Source organism: Falco punctatus (genome assembly GCF_963210335.1).
Source record: "Falco punctatus genome assembly, chromosome: 10".
In the NCBI taxonomy this organism is placed as follows: Eukaryota; Metazoa; Chordata; class Aves; order Falconiformes; family Falconidae; genus Falco; species Falco punctatus.
This window is the reverse complement of record NC_137590.1, coordinates 27,441,513-27,461,971: the sequence shown is the minus strand read 5'-3', so window position 1 is coordinate 27,461,971 and position 20,459 is coordinate 27,441,513. Positions and strand designations below refer to the sequence as shown.

The 20,459-nt window shown below is 35.8% G+C and overlaps 1 protein-coding gene across 13 annotated transcripts in view; it reads right to left on the bottom strand.

Moving 5' to 3' along the window:
- The window catches only part of PPFIBP2 (PPFIA binding protein 2), a 107,506-nt gene that overhangs the window by 70,223 nt on the left and 16,824 nt on the right, over positions 1-20,459 (bottom strand). For 12 of the 13 annotated variants that reach the window (XM_080404666.1, XM_080404670.1, XM_080404673.1 and 9 more), the window contains exons 2-3: positions 18,450-18,547; positions 3,647-3,861 (exon numbers count right to left, since the gene is read on the bottom strand). In XM_080404666.1, coding sequence (XP_080260792.1) covers positions 3,647-3,861; positions 18,450-18,547 — 313 coding nt within the window. The remainder of the gene's footprint in view (positions 1-3,646; positions 3,862-18,449; positions 18,548-20,459) is intronic. The other variant, XM_080404659.1, reaches the window with a different exon arrangement.

Below are 20,459 nucleotides of genomic sequence, written 5' to 3'. Positions count from 1 at the left end.
ACTTAAGAGGCAATTACGAAAACTGCAAAGCTACTTGAATTATAACGCCAAGGGGCAATTTTCTGCAGAAGTTGTTTTTCCCATTCCAGTACAACGGAGCTCTAGTTTTTAGATCATACTCCAATACAAACAACACCAAGAAAGTTCAGTCACTTTCTGTTCTCTAACCTGCAATCCCAAATACTGCTTTGTGGCACAAGCAGAACTAGCAGGAATAGCCACACTCTGCCTCAGAGGGCTTTCACAGCTGCATTAGCTTATGATGATTACTAATGCAGAAGGATCACGCAAGAAAGTAATTGGGACTTCCGTTGGATAATTCTGCTTAACCCAAATGCTAGCTGTTAAATTCTGTTGATATTATCCAGCAGGAACTAGTCTTGAGCCATCTTTCTGACTCCCCTTTCTGTGGTTTCCCATAAAAGCCAATATAGGGCAGTAGCAAAACACAAACTCAAATTATTTCCGTAAGGCACATTGTTTGTTTTCTTGATTAAGGATGGCAGCTGCAATGATTTTTAATGTAATTAAATGCATTTAAGTGAAGAAGAATCATAAAATAACATTCTTTTCTTGAATGGTGCATGCTTATCTGCTTTCAAAATAAGTGCCAGATTGTTTTTAGTATATTTAGTGTCTAATGCGTTGCTAGTCAGTATAAACTGGGAATATTTTTGACCACACCTATTCCTATATAATGTTAGAAACAAAGTAGTTGCTGTAATTCTCTAAAATCAGTGGCTTATTCAGTACATGCTAGAGCAGCTCTCCAGCTTCAAAGGAAGGTGCACAGACCCCAAAAATAAACAGATGTGGAATTAATCGTCCACAAAAGAAAATCCCCCTCTAATCCGACCTTTAATAGCTCTAAAAAAACAACACCAAAAGCTCAAAAGCATTGGTTCACCATCCACTCCAAAGTTCTTTATAGTTAACTATTGCTACTGATATCAAACATTGCTTTTTGTAACATTTCAGCTGAACACAACATACAAAATATATTCCAAATATCAAGCTATTTATTAGCCTACCCTTTAAAGGGAACGCTTAGAAGAGACCCTTTGTAGCAAATTCCATTTGAGACCATCTAGCATTTTCTATGTAATGATGTTTTATCTGATAGTGACGAGTTGCAAAAACTGGGGACTCACATCTCAGGGTGCCTGTGCACCTCATGGAGTGGTTGCTCACCAGCACATGGGTTAGCAGACCACAGGGAACTCCATGGCTGCCCACAAAAACTAAGGCACTCATGTCCATTAGGAGATGTGCGTAAATAGGGGAACCCACAGCCACAGAAGCAGCTGTTCGTGCTTGTAACCCAGTGCCAGCTGTGAGAGAGGAAATGTAACTGTGAACGCCTATGTGTGCATGTCTGTGTGACTAACATTTTGGAATTAGTTATAGAACTTAATTTAGAAATTTGTAGGGGTTCCTTAACATTTCTTAAGCATCTAGTATTCTGGTTTATCTGTTGTATTGCTGATGTTGATCCTAATATATAGGTCATTGATTTCTAGTTAATTATGTCTTCATTAAAACAGAAGACCACTCACTTTTGATGTGTTTAAACCATGGGAATTCAGAAGAGTTTTTTTGACACTCCAACATTTCATAGACTAATGATTACCAAACTTAATTCAAGGCTTCCAGTGTGAATGGATTAACTGAGCTACAGGGTCCTCATTCTCTATAGCTCACTACCCTGACTATCCTTTTTCACATATCAAGTATTATTTTTCATAGCTCTGGGACGGAATTAAGGAATTTTCAGTATGGGACATAACTATGAAATACATACACCATTTCTCTGAACTGAGGTGGATTTTATCAGATTTGTTCTCAAGTTCCAAGTGAAACTGCTGCTTGTCAGTACAGGAAGCTCTTCCAAATTTAGAGTCCATGGAAGTTTTGCACATGCTTACAAATTACTTGCATTTTTTAAAAATATAAAAAATATCTACAAATACACAGATTACTGTCCATTTTCAAATAACAGTCACAGCAACTACGCACTACCCTCCCTGTGCCTGTAAAAAAGTACTGAAATTGTCAATATGTAACAGTGCAAAATATTTTAAAAACAGTGATCTTGACATACCGCACTACAAATACTCTTGTACCACCAGCTTCCCTGTTCTGTTGGTATTGAGTCCGGGCTGCCCAATTAATTGCTTTGTCAAATGAACACCGCTCTTGATGCACTAGACCATGCTTTTAAGACATCAGTAAACTACAGCTCTAAGAGGGAACTGTGCTCCTGTTTTGGCTGGCTTCCCATGAAAAAGAAGAGAGACACATATATATATATTAATATGAGGAGTCAAAAAATTAAGTATTACCTACCTTGCAGGGCTGAAAAGCTAGTTTAACATTTCTGCAACAGAGGCGCCAAAAGCCAGACCACCAGATTCAAACTCTTCAACTTGGTGGTTCAGGGTCAACTTTACTGTGAACAACTCCGAAAATTTATGTCTTTTATGAATTAAGAATATCTTTTAACTATTGAAAAGCTTTAAAGAAGCATTTAAGGCAGGAATTCAGCAAGACCTGGCCTGAGGATATGAACTTAAAATCTAATACTGTAAATCTACATTAAAAATTGCCTCCACCTTTTGCTTTCAAAACTGGTATCAAATTCTCATTCCCTTCTCTCACATGGTCCCACATAGGACTTTTCAGCCATAGACCTGCGGGCTGTGGAGAATGCCAACAAACCAGCAGCTGATTATTTCAAACAAAAGCAGCTACCTTTCCAACAACGTTAGGTTACAACAGGCAGAAAGCAACTATAGCAGATGATAAACACTGAACGAGAAGCTGTGACACAATTACATAAAAGTAACGTGTATTGACAAAGCCAGGAGAAAATCCATTCAACTAGAAAACTTTTCTGAAGTTGAGAAAGTGATAGGTTGCTTTACTGATCAGGAAACCCCCATTCACTTGCAGTGACAGGATTGGGTTCTGACAGACCTGCTGTTTCTCTTCCTTTACATCCAATGTGTCTCTTCTTTTAAGGTCTGTCTGGTGATCTGCTCCTCACCAGGAAATCCTCAATCTTTTCCAATATAGTCAAATTTTTATTCCCCATCTATCCCAATATGTATGTCTCACATTCAGAAGCTAGACCTTTCCTCCATTTACACCACTGCCTGGTGTACAAGACACTTTGGAGATTCATAATACTGACAGTTAAGGTAAAGGAAATGTTGCGATGAAAAGGATAGGAGAATCATCCAGTTTGAATTTGTCCCTTCAACAGACAATGCCACTACATTCCAAATTGGTTGTTTAAAAGTGAAAAGTTTAATAACTAGTTATAGACTTGTTTGTTATCTCCAGTAAAGGACGTCCAAGATGAAACCAAACCACAGACAAGGTAACTTTTTTGGTAGTTTATTTTTACTATATTTTCTCTCACCAGGGTCAACGTAAGGTCTTTTACCAGCTTCTCTACATCTGCATTGCTTTAGTAATCAGCACATAAAGTGGTAATATCCTCAGCTTTTTATGATTGCTCACCACCCCCTGCAGTTCTCTAAGTATGCAGATTTCTGTTGTTATAAAAATAATTGGAAGTAGCAAAATACTTGAACCAATGCTGTTTGCAAACAAAATGGAAAAGCTGTAAATAACTACTCACCATATTCTCTTCAAACCACTCCCGTATACACACTGCTGTTGCCCCTGGAATTTGATTTCGCAATGCTTCTTTCTCTTGAGGATCTTCTAACATTTCCAATGCCATTTTTAGATCTTCCAGGAGATGCAAAATTTGAAATGTGCCCAAGTATACTGATGGAGCAGGTGACACAATATCATAACCACCATTAGAATACTCTGTGGCTGACTTTGTACCTAAAACAAGCAAAATCAGGAGAGACAATAATATTATATAATGCTTTGTAAGTGACAAATATATAGGTACTACATACTACATTTCTACTTCAGATGCTAACTGACAAGCATCAGTATTTCAGGCTTAGAAATACCAGACAGTGTCTACATATATAATCAACACTGGATAATGAGATGTGAGACGTATATACAAACATATTAAAGAATAATTTTGACCTAGAAGACATTTGCAACATCTGTTAAATTACAAACACCAAAACCTTACCAGAAATCACCTGTAATTTTCCGTGTTTACCATGAGATGTCACTAACTTCTCAGCTACATAGAAGTCCCCACACAGACCAATGTTCAGCAACGTGAGAAAGACTGATGCAGTCCTTTGACAAGAAACTTGGATGAAAATAGATCATGTTACCACAACCAGAAAGATATGTGACCTTCAGCAGGTTTAAAACCCTCCCACAGAGAACAAAAGCTGAAAGGTTCACAATAAAAATGGCTAATGAAAGTTTGCTAGCTCTCTAAATTATAAAAAGCTAACTTACACCTCTCTCCTGCCAGCCCTCCAGCAGCAATATTATTTTCTCAAGAACAATGAGTAGAAAAACGTATCTCACATGATAGAAGAATTATATAGAACACAGCTTCTAATATATCTGAGTCTTTTTGTCTTAATACCCTGTGCTTCAATGAGATGCACACTAAAATGAGCTCTCTCTTCTCAGTCCTGAATTTCAGACCTTGATTTCATTTAATATACCTTTGTTTCCTTAAGGACTAATCACATGGAAAACTTCTATTTGCTCTACTTTTTACAGTTTTTATTTACATTTAATTGCCTCATGTACATAATAGATTGTACTCATTTTATGTCTTTATTCCTGTTCTCTCAGGCGTAAGCAATCATGTTCCCCCTTTATTTGACCTCATGGGAGATTCTGTTTACTCTTCTCAGTCCTTTCATTTTGTAACTTACTTTACAGATGCATGTCGGATCCACATAGCATGCAGCATTCCTTGGAAGACTGTACCATCGATCTACACAACGGGATTATAATAATCTCCATACTATTCCGTGTTTTACTCCTGTGTTTAAACATCATTTACATCTTAGTTATGAAAGGAACAGAAATCTTCACTAGGCCTTTGAAAATTTGCTAGGTTTTTTTCCTGAGCAGATATATCTAATTTGAAGCCCAGATGTATAAGTAACTCAGATTTTCTTCTTGAATGCACACAACTTTGCATTAATCAGCATTAGTTTGCCTGCTATTGTTATTTATCTGACATGATTCGGTCATTACAAACTATGTTTGAACTCAGTGGTTCATTTTACATATATTCTGATATACAACTAATACCTAAATGCAACTCAGGAATACACTGACACTCTAGATCCTAGTACACCAAAATGCCTTCTGTACCTAGATTAGCTTTTAACTGAAATGCTATCTGATCATTTAATCCTAATATTGTTTCCCATCTCAATCAGCTTTTGATCCAAGACAGTATTTTGTCTCTTATTCTGTGAATGCTTAACTTTACTGAAAGCTTTTAGGAAAATTCTAAATAATATTAACCAGTTTTGTTTTCAACCACTGCTTTAACGACACAAAAAATTCTGTCAGATTAATTACCTTTGAAAAAAATTGTGTGGTTTGAATCCTACTGTACCATGTAAGTGGTTTTTTGTTTGAGTGTTTTAAAGAATGCAAAAACCATCCCTAGAAATTTCTAAAGCTTTGCAAGGCTCAGTAGTGGGGATTTGATTTTTTTTAAAATAACACCCTTATTTTCACTATGGAGTATTTAATATATTCTGAACCCCCTTTTAAACTCAGAATAGTCCCCATTTGGTCCTGTTGACTTCCGCTGCTCATGAGTTTATTTTAATACCTCAAGTGTGAGATCTCATCTTAACTCCTGGCTAAGACCATGTTCAAGATAAAGTTTCTTCAATATCCGGTGCTACATGAGACAACTTCACCTCGTAAATCAACCTTGTCTTGCTGAATTATTTCCTTTTGAGGAGAGGATCAACTAACTGTTTTTCTGTATTTGAGTATTCTAACCACTAAAACATATTTTCTTGTCTATTTCTATACTCTCAGATACTTATGCCAGCTTAGTTGTTTCTGTTTATGTACTTGTTAATGCAGATTGATATTAAACTGTAGCAACTAAAAATAGCTGATTTCCAAATTGTGTAACAGCCATTTGGATCATATAACCTCTTAAATATTTTAATTCACCCAGAGTGGCTCACTACTTGCTTTCCAAAAGAGAGACCTCCACAAACTGAAATCTGCCATTTTCTTCTTCAGTAGCATTGATCCCACGTTTAAAGATGTGGCTTCCTTGGTTATTGTGACATTAGGACTTTTAAACTAGTTTTCTCACTCACTGTTTTGGAAAACTCCATACTAATTTTTTCTGTCTTTTTGCTTAGCAAGTACTTTTCATACCAGAAAAGCAGATAGGATGCAAGTGATTTCATAACTCAGCTTTGGTAGCTACCCCTTCAATGAACTGACAATTTTAAATAGATATGGAATGGGAAAAAACTTAATGGAGCTTTCTGCTATAGCATTCTTCATATTATTTATATTAATATTTTTTATATACAGACAAGAGAGAAACAAAAAAAATAAATCCCACACAACTGAAACAAAACCACGCAAACTTTCAGGCCCATAACCATTGGATTTGCCTCTATCAAAATGCTAGGAAAAAACGCATATGCGCACACTTTTTAATCTTGGCAAGCAAAAGAACTGTCACCATTAAGAAATTCAGTTGTATAAAGGTAAAAATTCTCAACTGCTGGAGCACAGGCAGGGCCAGCCAGGAGCTACATGTTAGGTGATTTCCTGAGACCAGGCATGCTCCGTATGCATGCTTCAGTTACCCCAAGCTCTTCAACTGATTGTTCAGACTGAGGATGCTTAGAATTCTGCCAAAGTCTCACATTTCACACATCAGTGGAAGGCCATAATTTCTCAGAACTCTCAAGAACTAGGTCCATGTGTAACGTACGCATGCCGAGTTTCCATAGTTGTAAACTACGGTCAGTCTTGAGGACAATCCTGACCTGTGTAGGGACATTTCAAAGGTGGTAACGTGTTTTTACTGGGAAGGAACATCAGCTTGACATCAAGTGATTGTGGCAAAGTCAGTTTAAGAATTTTCAGGGTTTTATCTTATTGTTCTGTTTCCTGCCTCAAGCTTTCCTCCATTTAAGTTTACATAAAATAAGAAATAAAAAAAGAGGCCAGAAGAAGGGAATATTTTTCTATTTATTGCTAACAAAAAGAGATGCAACAAATGAAAAACAAAGACATCCTTACGGCAAACTCATGTTCGCTGAACTACCTAACAACACAGAAAAGCTGGTGTATCTTATGGCTTAGCCTATACTTATGACTGGGTATTCATTCTAAGTGTAAACAGTACAGGAGTTTTAACTGCAGAAGACAATAAAGATACTTGAAAATTTTCTTAGCTAATAACGGTAAACAGAGAGCACACTATTTGTTTACTTATATGAATAAAGAAAGATTTAAAGATCTTACATGTGAACTGTCTGTAAATTCTTATATGCACTAGTTCCATTAAACCTTAAAAGGAAAAACATCTCTTTGAATAATATCAACTAAAGTTCAATGAAGTAGAGATTGAAAGGTTCGATTTAATTCATAATTTTAGACCTTTCAACTCAGGTTATTATCCATGAAACAAATTATCAAATATACACATACCTATATATATATCAGTACTATTCAATATTTGTATTTAGGCTTCAAAAAGCAGGCACTGGTGAGAGAATAATGTACCCATGTCTGATACCATTAGAAAGACAAACAAACAAAACCCTAACCCATATCTGTACTCTTATCAAGAATATACAGCATAATTCTGAGATGTGATGAAGATTCTAGCTTTCAACAATCAAAATTCAACTAGTTTCTAGTCATTGGGATCACAGATATCAAGCAAGGACTTAAAAGTGCTTTCCGTTGCTGGACAGGGGCCAGAGTGCTCCACAAAAGTTACAAGGCCCTCCGTCCCATGCGTAACTCTCCCTGTCTGGAACAGCAGCTACCCACAGATCTCAGTGCATCCCTAAGAGAACATGACCATTCACACCTTCCCATGAAATACACGCATACACTCCTTTCAGAAATTATTTTTAAACTGGTTTGCTGTGGGTTGCTACTGTAGTACCTTTTATTCTCCTGGTTGAAATGAAAAAAGAAGAATTCCTCTGAAGTCCACAACTAATACACTTTATACTAGGTAAAGAAATGCAGAGTTCAACTCAGCATTTTAATTCAGAAAGGTTCCCGGATTACTGTTCAAATTCAAATGAATCACAAGCTTGCCTCTCTTATTTGCTTTCCATGTAGCTTCATATTAAATAGGATATATATTGGTCACCAGAAGGAAAAGAACACACCCTGAAAAACTGAAGTGAAGATGTGTAGGAGTAAATAATTATATTTTGTTGCATTAGTTTAAACCTTTACATCACCATGCACATTGTTATAGCATCAGACAGTTAAGAATTTGTTTCTCCTTGCAGATAGATGCAAAAAAAGAGATGCCATAACGCAAACAGAACACTACATGTTACCAGTATACTCTACCATTAACAGCAATTAATTTGTGTGTAGCTTTATTACAGATAGCTCAAGTGGAGAAGAATGCAGTTCTCATGTGAGAGTTTTATAGATACTCAGGAAACACGGGTGGAGTTTTGAACTCTTGCAGAAAGACTCATTTTCTAATAGCCTTGAGCATGTCACAGTCTTCCTGTGCCTCATTTTTTCAAGGGGTAAACAGGACACAGAGGAATCCATTGTCATTATGTTTATATAATACTCAACACCATGGTTTCCTAGTGTACTACTGGAACACAATTAATCATCATAAATGTCCACCTTAGAGGAGCTGAAAGAAAGAAAGGGGTAAAAAAGTATTGGAACTAAGACATTCTAAGCAGCTTAGTTCTGGCTTCCACATACAGACTGGATGAAGGAGGTTAAATGTTCCTCCACAGTGTACGTATGGTAGATAGAATAACAACAGTAATAAAAAAAAAAAGGAAAGCAACTTTTAAGTTACACATTTCCTACACCCTGACCATGCAAGCACATTTTTAGGTCAAAGTTCCAGCTTTGAAGATGAATGGCTTCAAAGAAACGTTCCTTTTGGGCAAATACATAACCTATTCAGAAAACAACACTACTGGTGGCTTGCAAAAATAAGTTAATCAGCAGACATAAAGAAAGGAGCAGAAAGCCTTGCCAGTTAAGAAATGCACTCTCCACAGCTTATATCGTATATGTTCACCCATCACCCAATTTTCATCACTCTTAGCAGTAGATTTCTGATTTCTACCTTTTCCTTGCATTTTAACTTCTGATCCCCTGCACCCATCCTCATTATCTCAGTCTTTTCACTCTGTTGACTTTTAGAAAAAATTCCATCAGTGGTTAAAAAGAGATTTTCCTAAAACTGCTAACTCCTTCACTCCAGAAAACAGCAAAAACCAACAAAAGCTCCACAACAAAACCCAAAAGCTACTTCTACGCTGGCCTAGGGATGACTTTGTAAAAAGCTCAAATATTCAAGGGTAACATTTTTCATATCTGACCAACAGTGATTAAAATAAAATTATAAACATACATTTTCTCTGGCCTTTCAGTCAATCATAACATTGCTACAGAACTTTTTTTTTTACCTGAGTCTTTACTCAATAAGCATATAGGTTGTCCAAGTTCTTCCTCTCTCCTTCAAGACTACAAAGTGTAATTTTCTTTGAAGCACAAGTCTCTTTCTCATGAAGATAGCCTTGAAAACGTGAATTTATGTAAACTAGTAGTAAGGTCTCGATGGGACATAATTCATACTCCTCGTTCCTAAAGCCTTCTGTCAAAGGAGTGAAGAGGTAACTCACACAATCCTGTCTTCTAATACTGTAATGCAAAATACATCACAAATGTGTGTTTTGAATCATAGCTCATATAGGCTTCTCCTCAAACCTTTGCTTTCAGATCTTTAACTACAGGGAACAGCAACTGTAAAGCTGGATTAGCAGGAAACCCTAGGAAAAAATTTCCAAGACTAGAAATGTTAATGACCACATTCAGATGCAAAATCAGAAGATTTTCAACTGAGCTTTATTTACAACCACACGTGGAATCCTTGAGAAAATTTTCAGGAGCTGTCTATTTCTCATGCAAATTATCTTTGTAATTACTCAACCTTTTAACTTTTATATGGTCATAGACTCTAAGCTGTGATGTGCAGCACATTAGGTACTGTATACACACCTACAACAAAAAGATCTCTCCTATCCTGAAACACAAGCTAAGCAGCCTTACAGCTGGTGGAAAAAAGATAGATTATGCAGCTATGATGGAGATTTGAGGCCAAGTCTCCATCGCACAGGAAAAACAGGATCAACATGTTTTATTAAAGACAAAGAATGAATACTTGTACCAGTTTTCTTCTTTTTTTTATTCACACACACACAAAAAATGTGTAATTAAGGCCAGTAAAACCAGTAGTCTGACTAAAACAGTGTTGAGAGACAACACATACAGCCTTTCTTAGTACAAAATTCATATTTGTTTGTAGTAAGCAGTTAGTAAGCTACTAGTAACATGAATACAGTCTCATGAAAAAAATGAATCTCAGAAAGCATAGGGAAAATAACAACATTCCATTTGTAAGGAAATAAAGGCATCTTGTGTTATAAAAATTATGCTATTCTGATTTTCAAAAAGACTCTCAAATCAAGTTAATTGACTTCAAGTAGGAAGTTGAGAAGCTATGATTCTGAATTTAAAGAAATCCCATCTGATAAAACTTTAAACTTTTAATCTTAGAAATCTGTTCACTAGCCTGTTAAACAAGTGAGTGACTCATGCACTGGAAAACAGATCACATCATATAAACCACAAAAGAACCTTTGTGCCTCAGATTTTCAGTACTATGGGGTATTACGGCCATCATGGTTTAACTGCCTTTCTCTGCTACATATCACATTTCCAGCTATTTACATTTCTGTTTCTTTTCCATAGTTTTTCAAATACCTATGATGTACAGATTTTTTTTTGCATGAACACAATGCAGCTCTGCATTTTTTGTAAGCTGATGTAGGTGTCTAGGTCATGACTGTATTTTTGTCATTTTATACTGACAGAGATTTTTTCTATAGTCAGAGATAAAGAATTTAAAGTCACATAATTCAATTGCAAATCTTAATTTTCAGTTAGTTTTAACTCTTACTTTCAAGAAAACTTAAAAGCACATGCAAGGGAAGTCGAAGACCAACTTGTCAATGTTTGACTCAGACATTCAAAGGACAATTTTGTCTCACACAGAACAATTTTAAACATCTATTTTTGTAAAAGATCATTGTTTATAGGAAACAAGTTTTCAATGCTTTCAGCTCCGTAGGATTGTGTAGTACTGTCCTGTTTTCAGAGGGAATCCATTGGTACTACAAACAAGACTCAGAGCGTCTTCACTCCGCCTTGTGCTCAGAGCCCCACTATCTGTGAGAAAATATGCTTAGGATAGTGAGAGTATGGGAGGCATGTTCTGGGACAGTAGCCCAAATAGCCATAATGACCTCTTGCAAAGTTAAGCACTCAAAATTGAGGAAATTCCAAACTTCAGGTTGCTCTGGCAACCCTGGGGAAGGAATGAGTAGACAATGCTTCACATGCACAATCAACATGCAAGTTGCCATGATCTTCACATGCTTTTAAAACACAGATCAGCACTGCACCTGAATATGCAACATCTTAACTTGAAGCCTACAGCATGTGTAAAGCCACTACAAAATATTGTGTCAAATGGCTGTAAAGGTTTCCAAGCATGCACAGTTTGTAAGGCCATGTCTTAGATGCTGTTAACAAACCTAAGAGAAAGATCACAGATAGCTGATGTGAAAAACTGTGGATTAAATAAATAGAAAGGCAGTGAACTGCTATATTTTTTAAGTTATAAAAGATTTTGAAGTGTTATAAATTTGTTATTGTTGACGGTATCTCAGGAATTAACTAATTAGCTTTTCTGAAGTTGAGTATCAAGGATCTGAAGGTAGATGTCAGAACCTAACAAGCTATAAGAACCGTTGTAAAATAAATGCTGACGTACAAATTATAAAACCTAAATATTTGTGTTAAGTTTTTGTATTGAGTATCAAGTATCTGAAGGTAGATGTCAGAACCTAACAAGCTATAAGAACTGTTGTAAAATAAATGCTGACGTACAAATTATAAAACCTAAATATTTGTGTTAAGTTTTTGTATTTTCCCTCTTTAATATACAGGATGGTTAACAGTCACCATTTTTATCCCATCCCATCCCCCCCCCCCCCCCCCCCCCCCCCATATTCTTGATACATAATTTTCTGGAACTGTTATGGCAGGAAGTTATATATTTCTCTATCAGAGACCTGACTTCAAGTAATTTATTATTTATTTTCATTTTTATTATCTCTATTTCTATAAGATCTATGTATAAACATGCCCTAGCTAATGGTTTCAAAAAGCCACTATACCATCTTGTACAGTACAACTTCACAAATGCTCCCCTTAATTAGGCATAGCAGTAGCAAGATAAACAAGTGTTGTACATATATTTCTTTGGTTCAGAAAAAAGCCTAAATTACTGATTGAAAAAGAGCAGCAAATAAAAAGGAAATACACTAATAACTGAAGCACAGCCTATTAACACAACTACAAGATTTTTAGAACATACGAGAAAACCACTGCAGCTGTTGCTGTTCAATTACTCTGATCTATAATGAAAGAAATTGCTCATTGTTTAAATTATTCTGTTTCTCTCATCATTAGTTCAACTACAGTCTGTGTCAGTTCAGTGCTCTAAAATGAAATTCTACAAAGATGTCTGTATTAGAAAGTTATACACCTTTACTATAGAAACTAAATACTGAATTTCAGAATACTGTGAACCTTGAATAGGATGTCAGTGATAAAAATATCAAGCCATCTGGAAGTATACAAATCTTAAAGAAAAAATAGAAGCTATTCTCTAGTCATTCTACACAATCACAAGAAGCTCATACTGCCCATCAGCTGCATGTCAACCAGAGTGTATTTCAAATAAAACCCACCCACCCACCCCCAACACACACCACAAAACATAGGATTAAGTGCTCTCTGTCTGGTCTGGACAATTTCAATCCCTTATAAAGCAGAACAGTTGTCTCACAGCACTTTAAGTCATGAAGATAGACTAGTTCTTACATTCTGAATTAATCCTATGATGACGTATATGACTATTCATGGGTAAAGGATAAGGTCACTAGGAAGTGTTTTGGGTTTTTATTACTTATCTAGGAACTCAGTGAAAACCATATTCCGCAAAACCTAAAAATTCATCTAAAGGGGTTCAAATGAGAGTGTTAGTATTTTTTGTCCACTCCTGCATTTTTAATCCAAGTTCTAATCACTCAACTAGAGGTGACTTAGTGATCTAACACATACAAGAACACAGCATAGCTTTGGAACTTCAACTCTAAATAGTTTTCATAGTAAAATGATGATGGGGCAGAACAATAAATGAAAGGAAAAAAAACAAAACGAAAGGAACCCACCCACCCCCAAACAGGTCCTCCTTCAAACTCTGGCAAATAGATCCCATGAGGAAAATATATTAAACTTGAATTAAAATCTTGTTCAACTCTTAATTTCCTCTAAAGGCCTTTTTTTCAACAAGGGTGTGGGAAGCAGTTGCGTTTGTAGCACACAGCTGAACACAGGGATTCTGCCACTTCAAGAGAAGGTAATTTAAACATGCATACTTCTTGGAAAACCTCTTGACAAACTTTTTTATTATTTATATTTTTTAATCTTTCGGTACTGTTACTGAAACATGTACACAGCCATGTGATAACACATTTAACTTTCTCATTATTTTTCAGTAAGCAATAATTGCAGGAGCTCTGGTTAAAAGGAAGCTCAGTAATTACACTGGTTACTTGGTGAATTTGAAAAGACTCTGGAGCTGCAGCAGACTGGAATATTGTGACAGGAGTTTTTAGATCCTGCGGTTATGGTAATTATTGACATAAGGAAACGATGGATTTCTAGACTGCTGAAATAGAGAAACAGTTTGATATAAAAGTAAAATAAAAAATATTTTAACTCATTAGGATATATTGCAAAGAAAAAATAATCAAAATCTATCCTCCTATAAAGCAACAAATTTTAATAAATGGGGTACAAGCTGAATATAAGGGAAAGTAATGACTTGGTCAAACCTCAGAGGGAAGCAATGCCAGTCATGCACACCTCAAATAAAGAATGCATACACAGATCTGACATATGGGCACTTTCTCTAAAGAAAGCCTCTGTGAGTTCAAATCATTCTAACTAATGGATAAGTCATGCTCATTGACAATTGCATTAGCCCTTTTTGCTATTTTAGTGAAATAAGGCTAATCATTTAGCATGCCTAATTTATACAGCTATGAGGGTGGGTTATCAGTACAGATGTACTGAAGCATAAAAGACTTGGGAACACTGACCTATCTGTCAAATTTGATCAAGCCCAATGAAATTCAATTTGTTAATCTTGCTTCATAATCCTACCCTCATGCACGCTGAAGACTAATACATTTTGTATTGCACTGAGTTGCACAATCTGCAGCGAGACTTTTTATTTGGATTAATCAGAATCATGTATGAGCTATGTTAACATTTGGAGTTAAGGAAGGACTGCAAATCTGTACATATTTGTAGTATTTATTTGAATGCCCAGTTCTTACCTTACCGGAAAAGACCACAATGTAGTATTTTAATAATAACTACAGCTAATAAGATAAATCAGGACTGCTTTCTCATTAAACAGGTTTTGTATACGTATATGTACACATCTACTCAAGGTTCAAAAATTAACTACTGCAAGTTACACGTCTCTCAACTTCTCACTTCTCTTAAAATAGCAATTAATGCTCATTTTGTGCCTAAAGCAAAGGTTTCTGAGGCCAAGAGAAGTGCATAGCTCTCCTAGCATCCATTCAGGCTTCATTCCAAAGGAATCATCTTTTTCATCAGCTACATAAGTTTCCAACAGTTGTGAAGTTTAGCCTTGGTCTCAAATCCAGTACTGCCTAGAGATACCCACAGAATCTGGATACTGCGAAAATAGCACAAGCTCTGAACATTTGATTTTTTGGTGTTTCCAGTCTAAAAGCAGCTGCATTTGCACAAAGGATTTCTTCGATACTTGCATATTATGGTACATACAAATTTGCAGTTGGAAGACTCTCAGTCCGGGTTTGTTTCATGATAGTACTCCAGTCCTCCTTCTGAAGGAGCTTCCTACCTTATTTGTCCTCTTGCCATACAGGCCAAGAGAATATTCTTGTTTTCCAGTCCTTGCCCAAACTGCATGCAGAAGCTTACTGGATTGAATTAGAGAGAATCAAACTCGAATAATTACTATGTTCCTCAATTTGAGAAGAAAAATTGGGTTAACAACTGTATCCAAGTATAGGCTCCAGCAGATATATTTGGTCCTTCAATCATACCAGAATATTCAATAAACAGTTCTGGAACACACAGAAAACTGGCTAGAGGAGAACAACCAAAACGGACTTAATGTCTTAAAAATGCCTATTTATAGTAATGGAAAATAACAAAAAAATATATAAATAAGATAAACAATTATCTCAGGCAGTTGAGCTTTTACTTTATGTTATAACTAAAAATAAGTAAAGGGATAAATCAATATGATTTTTTAAATTGGTACAGGTAGATACAAATCTGAAATCATATGAGAAGTATTCCGTTAACATTGAAGGAGACCTGACAGATGCATTGTCTGGGAATATTCTTTTCCCATTAGAAATCTTTATATAAGCCTGTTTTCTCTATTATAATAAATATCAGTGGGCATGAAACTTAAAAATCTAAGTAGTGAGAAGTTATAAAGTCAAGTCTCTTGAAGAGGTTGCCATTTTGCTCGTGACCTACCCGTGCACTGTGGAAACAAACCTGCCTGAACCTTTCTGTTTTAGAGCACTAATACCACTACAAAACAGCTGTGAAAGGGACGTGGAACGTGCTGCTTCACACAGAGTAAGTCTTTCATCATTTGCTTCGCTTCTCACTATCACTGTCTCCACCATCACGGCAACTACGTGAGGGAGGTAAAGCCATGCTGTTTGGAAGCCTGGAACAATTTTATTCTATTCTTTATTTATCAAGATTAAGCCCTAAAACACTATGGACACCAACAATCTGAAAAAGGAGTGGGGAAAAGGAAAAGAATATTAAAAACAAACAAACAAAAATCAACCCCAGCTTCTGACCTCAATTATTTTTCTACCATGAAACTAGAATACGTTATTTTCTTAGGCAGTCATACTTCACCATATAATCAGTTATGCCAAATACTACAAGGCTATCTTTCCATACCTTGGAAAAAATACCCAACACTAAACAACTATTGTCCTACCCAGAACTAGCCTCACGACAACCATTTTTCAGATCTTCCATTCATGGAAACACTACTGAGTAGCAATGTTATCCTCTCAGTGGAAAAAACATACAGCCTGTAAGTCTGCAAAACTTTTCAGAAGGGAATATGAAATGGCATCTTCAAGGAAAACTGGATTTTTTTCTAAACAAAACACAGCAGTGCTCAGATAAGCAAAGTGATAGATCTGTTTGTTGAATACATGGTCTTTTATTGCTCATAAGAGGAGATCCTGGACAATTTGAGATATGTTGGAAGCATGATATTATTAACAGAAAAGACTGAAGCAGATTAAATCCTATGACATACCACAAAGCTCTGACAACTCCTGGAAGAAAATTACTGTCTAATCTGAAAATCAATTTAAATAGAATATGTCTGGTTTCCTTTCTCTTAATTCTTCTGAAGAATGGAATCATCAGTGAATCCATGATATCAACAATGTGTGCTGGGCTATGTAAAATCATCACAGAACAGAGACACTGAGTTAAAATTTCCTTATGTATGCAGGTAATCCATGAGCGCAGATTCTATAGCATTATTAAAGGGACATGGGCTTCTATATTACTTTTGTTATTTTATAGCACTAGCCAGGATCATAACCCAAGTTTTGCAATGGCTAAGAAATTATTTCAGTTCCCTAGTTTATGGATTATGGTTTGTGACTTGCTTTTCTTCTCTTTTTACATATCTGAGGGAAGTCCAATGCTTCCCTGACTATTTGTTTACGTGTTTTGTAAGAGGTAAAAAAATAAAAAAGCAATTAACTCCTATTGGTTAAAATCTTGTTTGAATAAGGATTTGCATTCAGAAAAAGAAGGGAAGGAAATACATATCTAAATTTTGCTGTTTGCCTGGAACTTGTTCTGTTGGCGTGAAGAGTTATTGTTGGAGTTACATCTATCACATATTCACATTTACACTTCTGTGTATCTTGGCAGTCTGTTAAAGTTTGTACATTTAGAATAAAGCGAACACTCACATGTGGATGAGGAAAAAAATAATCTAGAGATTGCTTAAACTAAAAATCCTGGACAATGACCTCCTGCCTAATCACGGCTAGTCTGATGGTAATATTTGAAGCTCCACATTGGTCTCTGGATATAAAGTTTTACTAGCAGAGCAGGAAAAAGAGCAGGAAGAAGCACAACTGCAGCAACAAGAGGCTGATGTCATCTTCTTCATCACTTGGGAAAAAAAAAAGAAGGCACAGCATGGGTGTCACTATTTAAATTTATAAAGCTTTAGGGAATGCTTTGCTATTGTGCACAGGTGAGATCATGGCCCTACCCAGATACTTCTTTTAGGAGCTCATACTGAATGGTGTGTGAACACAAACCCCAAGGCTACTGCGTCCTAACCACAGAAATCAACTTCTCTTCTTGGATACTGTAATGTTGAGAGAAAAGCTTTTAATTGCCTTATCATGAGAACACCAAAAGACTTTAAATTCTGTCTCACATCATATGCCTTTCTAGTGGACAGCTATGTAAAAAGAAATTCATAGCTCCACTCCTGGATATAAATGCCAAGAGAAAGATACTCATTCTAATTTACGAGGCTGTGAAGATTAATAACTAAGGTATTTTAAAAAATATACATAATAAATAAAGAAAATTATGTGTATTTATATATATATATATATATATTTATATATCTCTCTCTGTGTGCACATAAAATACAGATATATACTATCCAGCTAACTGGAAGCCTAGGTGAAAAATTTTCAAAGACACGCTGATATAAAAAACTTAACACATACAATATGGAATGTTACCACATTAATTAGGGTGTGTTTAAACTACCATGTAGCATTACAGTAAAGTAAATCTTTCACTTCAGTATGCATGGCTAAGGTGGAATTGTGGGTTTTCTTCCTTTATTTTACTTTAAATTTCCTTCATATAACTGTTGAACCAGAGAAATCTGCACGTCACAAAGAACTTGAAAAATTCAGAATAATAATTAAAAAGTAAAAAACCCCCTCAAACAAATATGAAAATTGGAGGAGAGAAAAAGTTAATCTCAAAAATGTTTGGTGAAAAATAAATCATTATTATACCTGCAATGATGTCATCCATCTGCTCCAAAGCTGCTTCCAGCATATGACTAGCATCAGAAGCCATCATCTGTGATTTCTTCAGACCTTTACTCTTTCTGCTGAAAAGACAGATGAAACCACATGTATTACACTAAATCAGACCTTACAGAAAAATGTCACTGTTATATTATAAATTAAGCTACAGAAGCAAAAGTCCACACTAGCAAAAATACAGCCTAATAATATGAAAACTAACAAAATTGTTCCTATTCTTGACAGATGATTTGGGATTTCTGAGGTTTTTCATCCATTATGTATTTATTTATTTAAACATATTTTACTAAAACAAGGAAATGCAGATGGAAACAAAACCAAACAATCTCAAATACTGGAAGCTTGACATTCACCTACCCCTCAACCTTAACAATGGTTTCCTAGATTCAAAGTTCAGTGTGTTTCAACCTTTTGCACTGTGGGGAAAAAGACGATTGACTAGGTTTCAATGAAGGAATGAACACATCGTGAAAAACATTCTTAACCTATAAGCAGAATTCTGTAAGAGCTCTGCTTTTCGATTGCTGCCTTGGGAGTAAAGACAGTTCTGAATTCAGTTTTACTCCTCCTTTCTATACCACCATACAAACTTTCTACCACTTCTTTCATGACACTGAAAATACAGTTCTTTCAGTTCCAGTAACTAAAATGCCCCAAATATGCAGTTACTGCTGCCACTCTAAACCTGGATTAAAGACATCCATATTCCCATCTGACGTTAAGGACAACAAACAAAATGTTCCAAAATTAGTCTCCACTTGTGAGTTCATGTTGCTGGACTCTTAGTCAAGTCACTATTGTCAACAGATTACATTTGAAAGGGGAAAAGAATCTACGCTGTCCATTTCACTGCCAGTGAGAAAATCTCTCTGACATAAGCCCCTTTGGCCCTTTTGCACATCATTCATTGCTGAAGCATGAAACCAGTGCTCACACAGCAATGTACAGGGATTGTACTTTTGCATAATATTTGCAGTGCTCTAACATACAACTCAAAACACTGAAAAAGCCTTTAAAAAGGGTCACAGAATTTTGATTTCTCTTCCATGAAGGCTGCAATTCAGTCTTCTGACATTCGGTCTTCTGATACAGCAAGTTTTAAAATCTGTGATTCAAACTGGTTCAATTTTAACAGATTTCTAAGCAGCACAAAAGATACTTGTCTGACAATGGCTAGAGGTATCCTTCAAATGGTGGAGGCTGTAGATAAGTGTATTGGCAATGTTCATGTTTGTGTGGCTGATTATTCCAATGCCACTGAAATGTCACTAATCTGTATTTATCATGCATTTACCTATGCTAAGAATTCAATTAAATTGAATTTAAATAAATATTACAGTAATCTGTAATGGCAACTTACATTGACAAAGATATTATTGTACTATGGTTATCCAACATTGGCCACCATGATCAACTGCATGACCGACAGCTAAACCACCCACATTTACTCTCTTAGTTGGAGGCTGCCTAAACACTAGAACGTAGAATCAGCAGCCAGAAGATAAAGTCAGCTTTAAAATAAAAGTTTACTCATTTTTTGTTTCAGAGGGACCATCAGGAGAAAAAAAACCCCAACCTAAAAACACACTTAAGGCTCAGTCCAAATTACTTCATCATAAGAAATGTTCAATCTCAGTAATAGTCCAGTGCAATGGAAAATTTTTACTAACAAGTCAAAATTATTTGCTTCTATTACACACTAAGAATCCAGAGATGCGGGCTTTTCTCCATGGTGCTGGTGAAATACACACAGAGATAGCTAATTTATTAATAATCTCTGCATTATCAATAAGGTGTGTATCCTATGTACATTCTAGTCAATGTATATAACACCACTATCTAGAGGGACAGATGTAGGAATAAGAGTCAGAAACTACTACGTTCTAATTCCAGCTCTGCCATTTATAGCTTGTCATAATGGGTAAACCATTATTTAACTCCAGATCAAACTGATCTGAAGAGCAGTATCAGAACGCA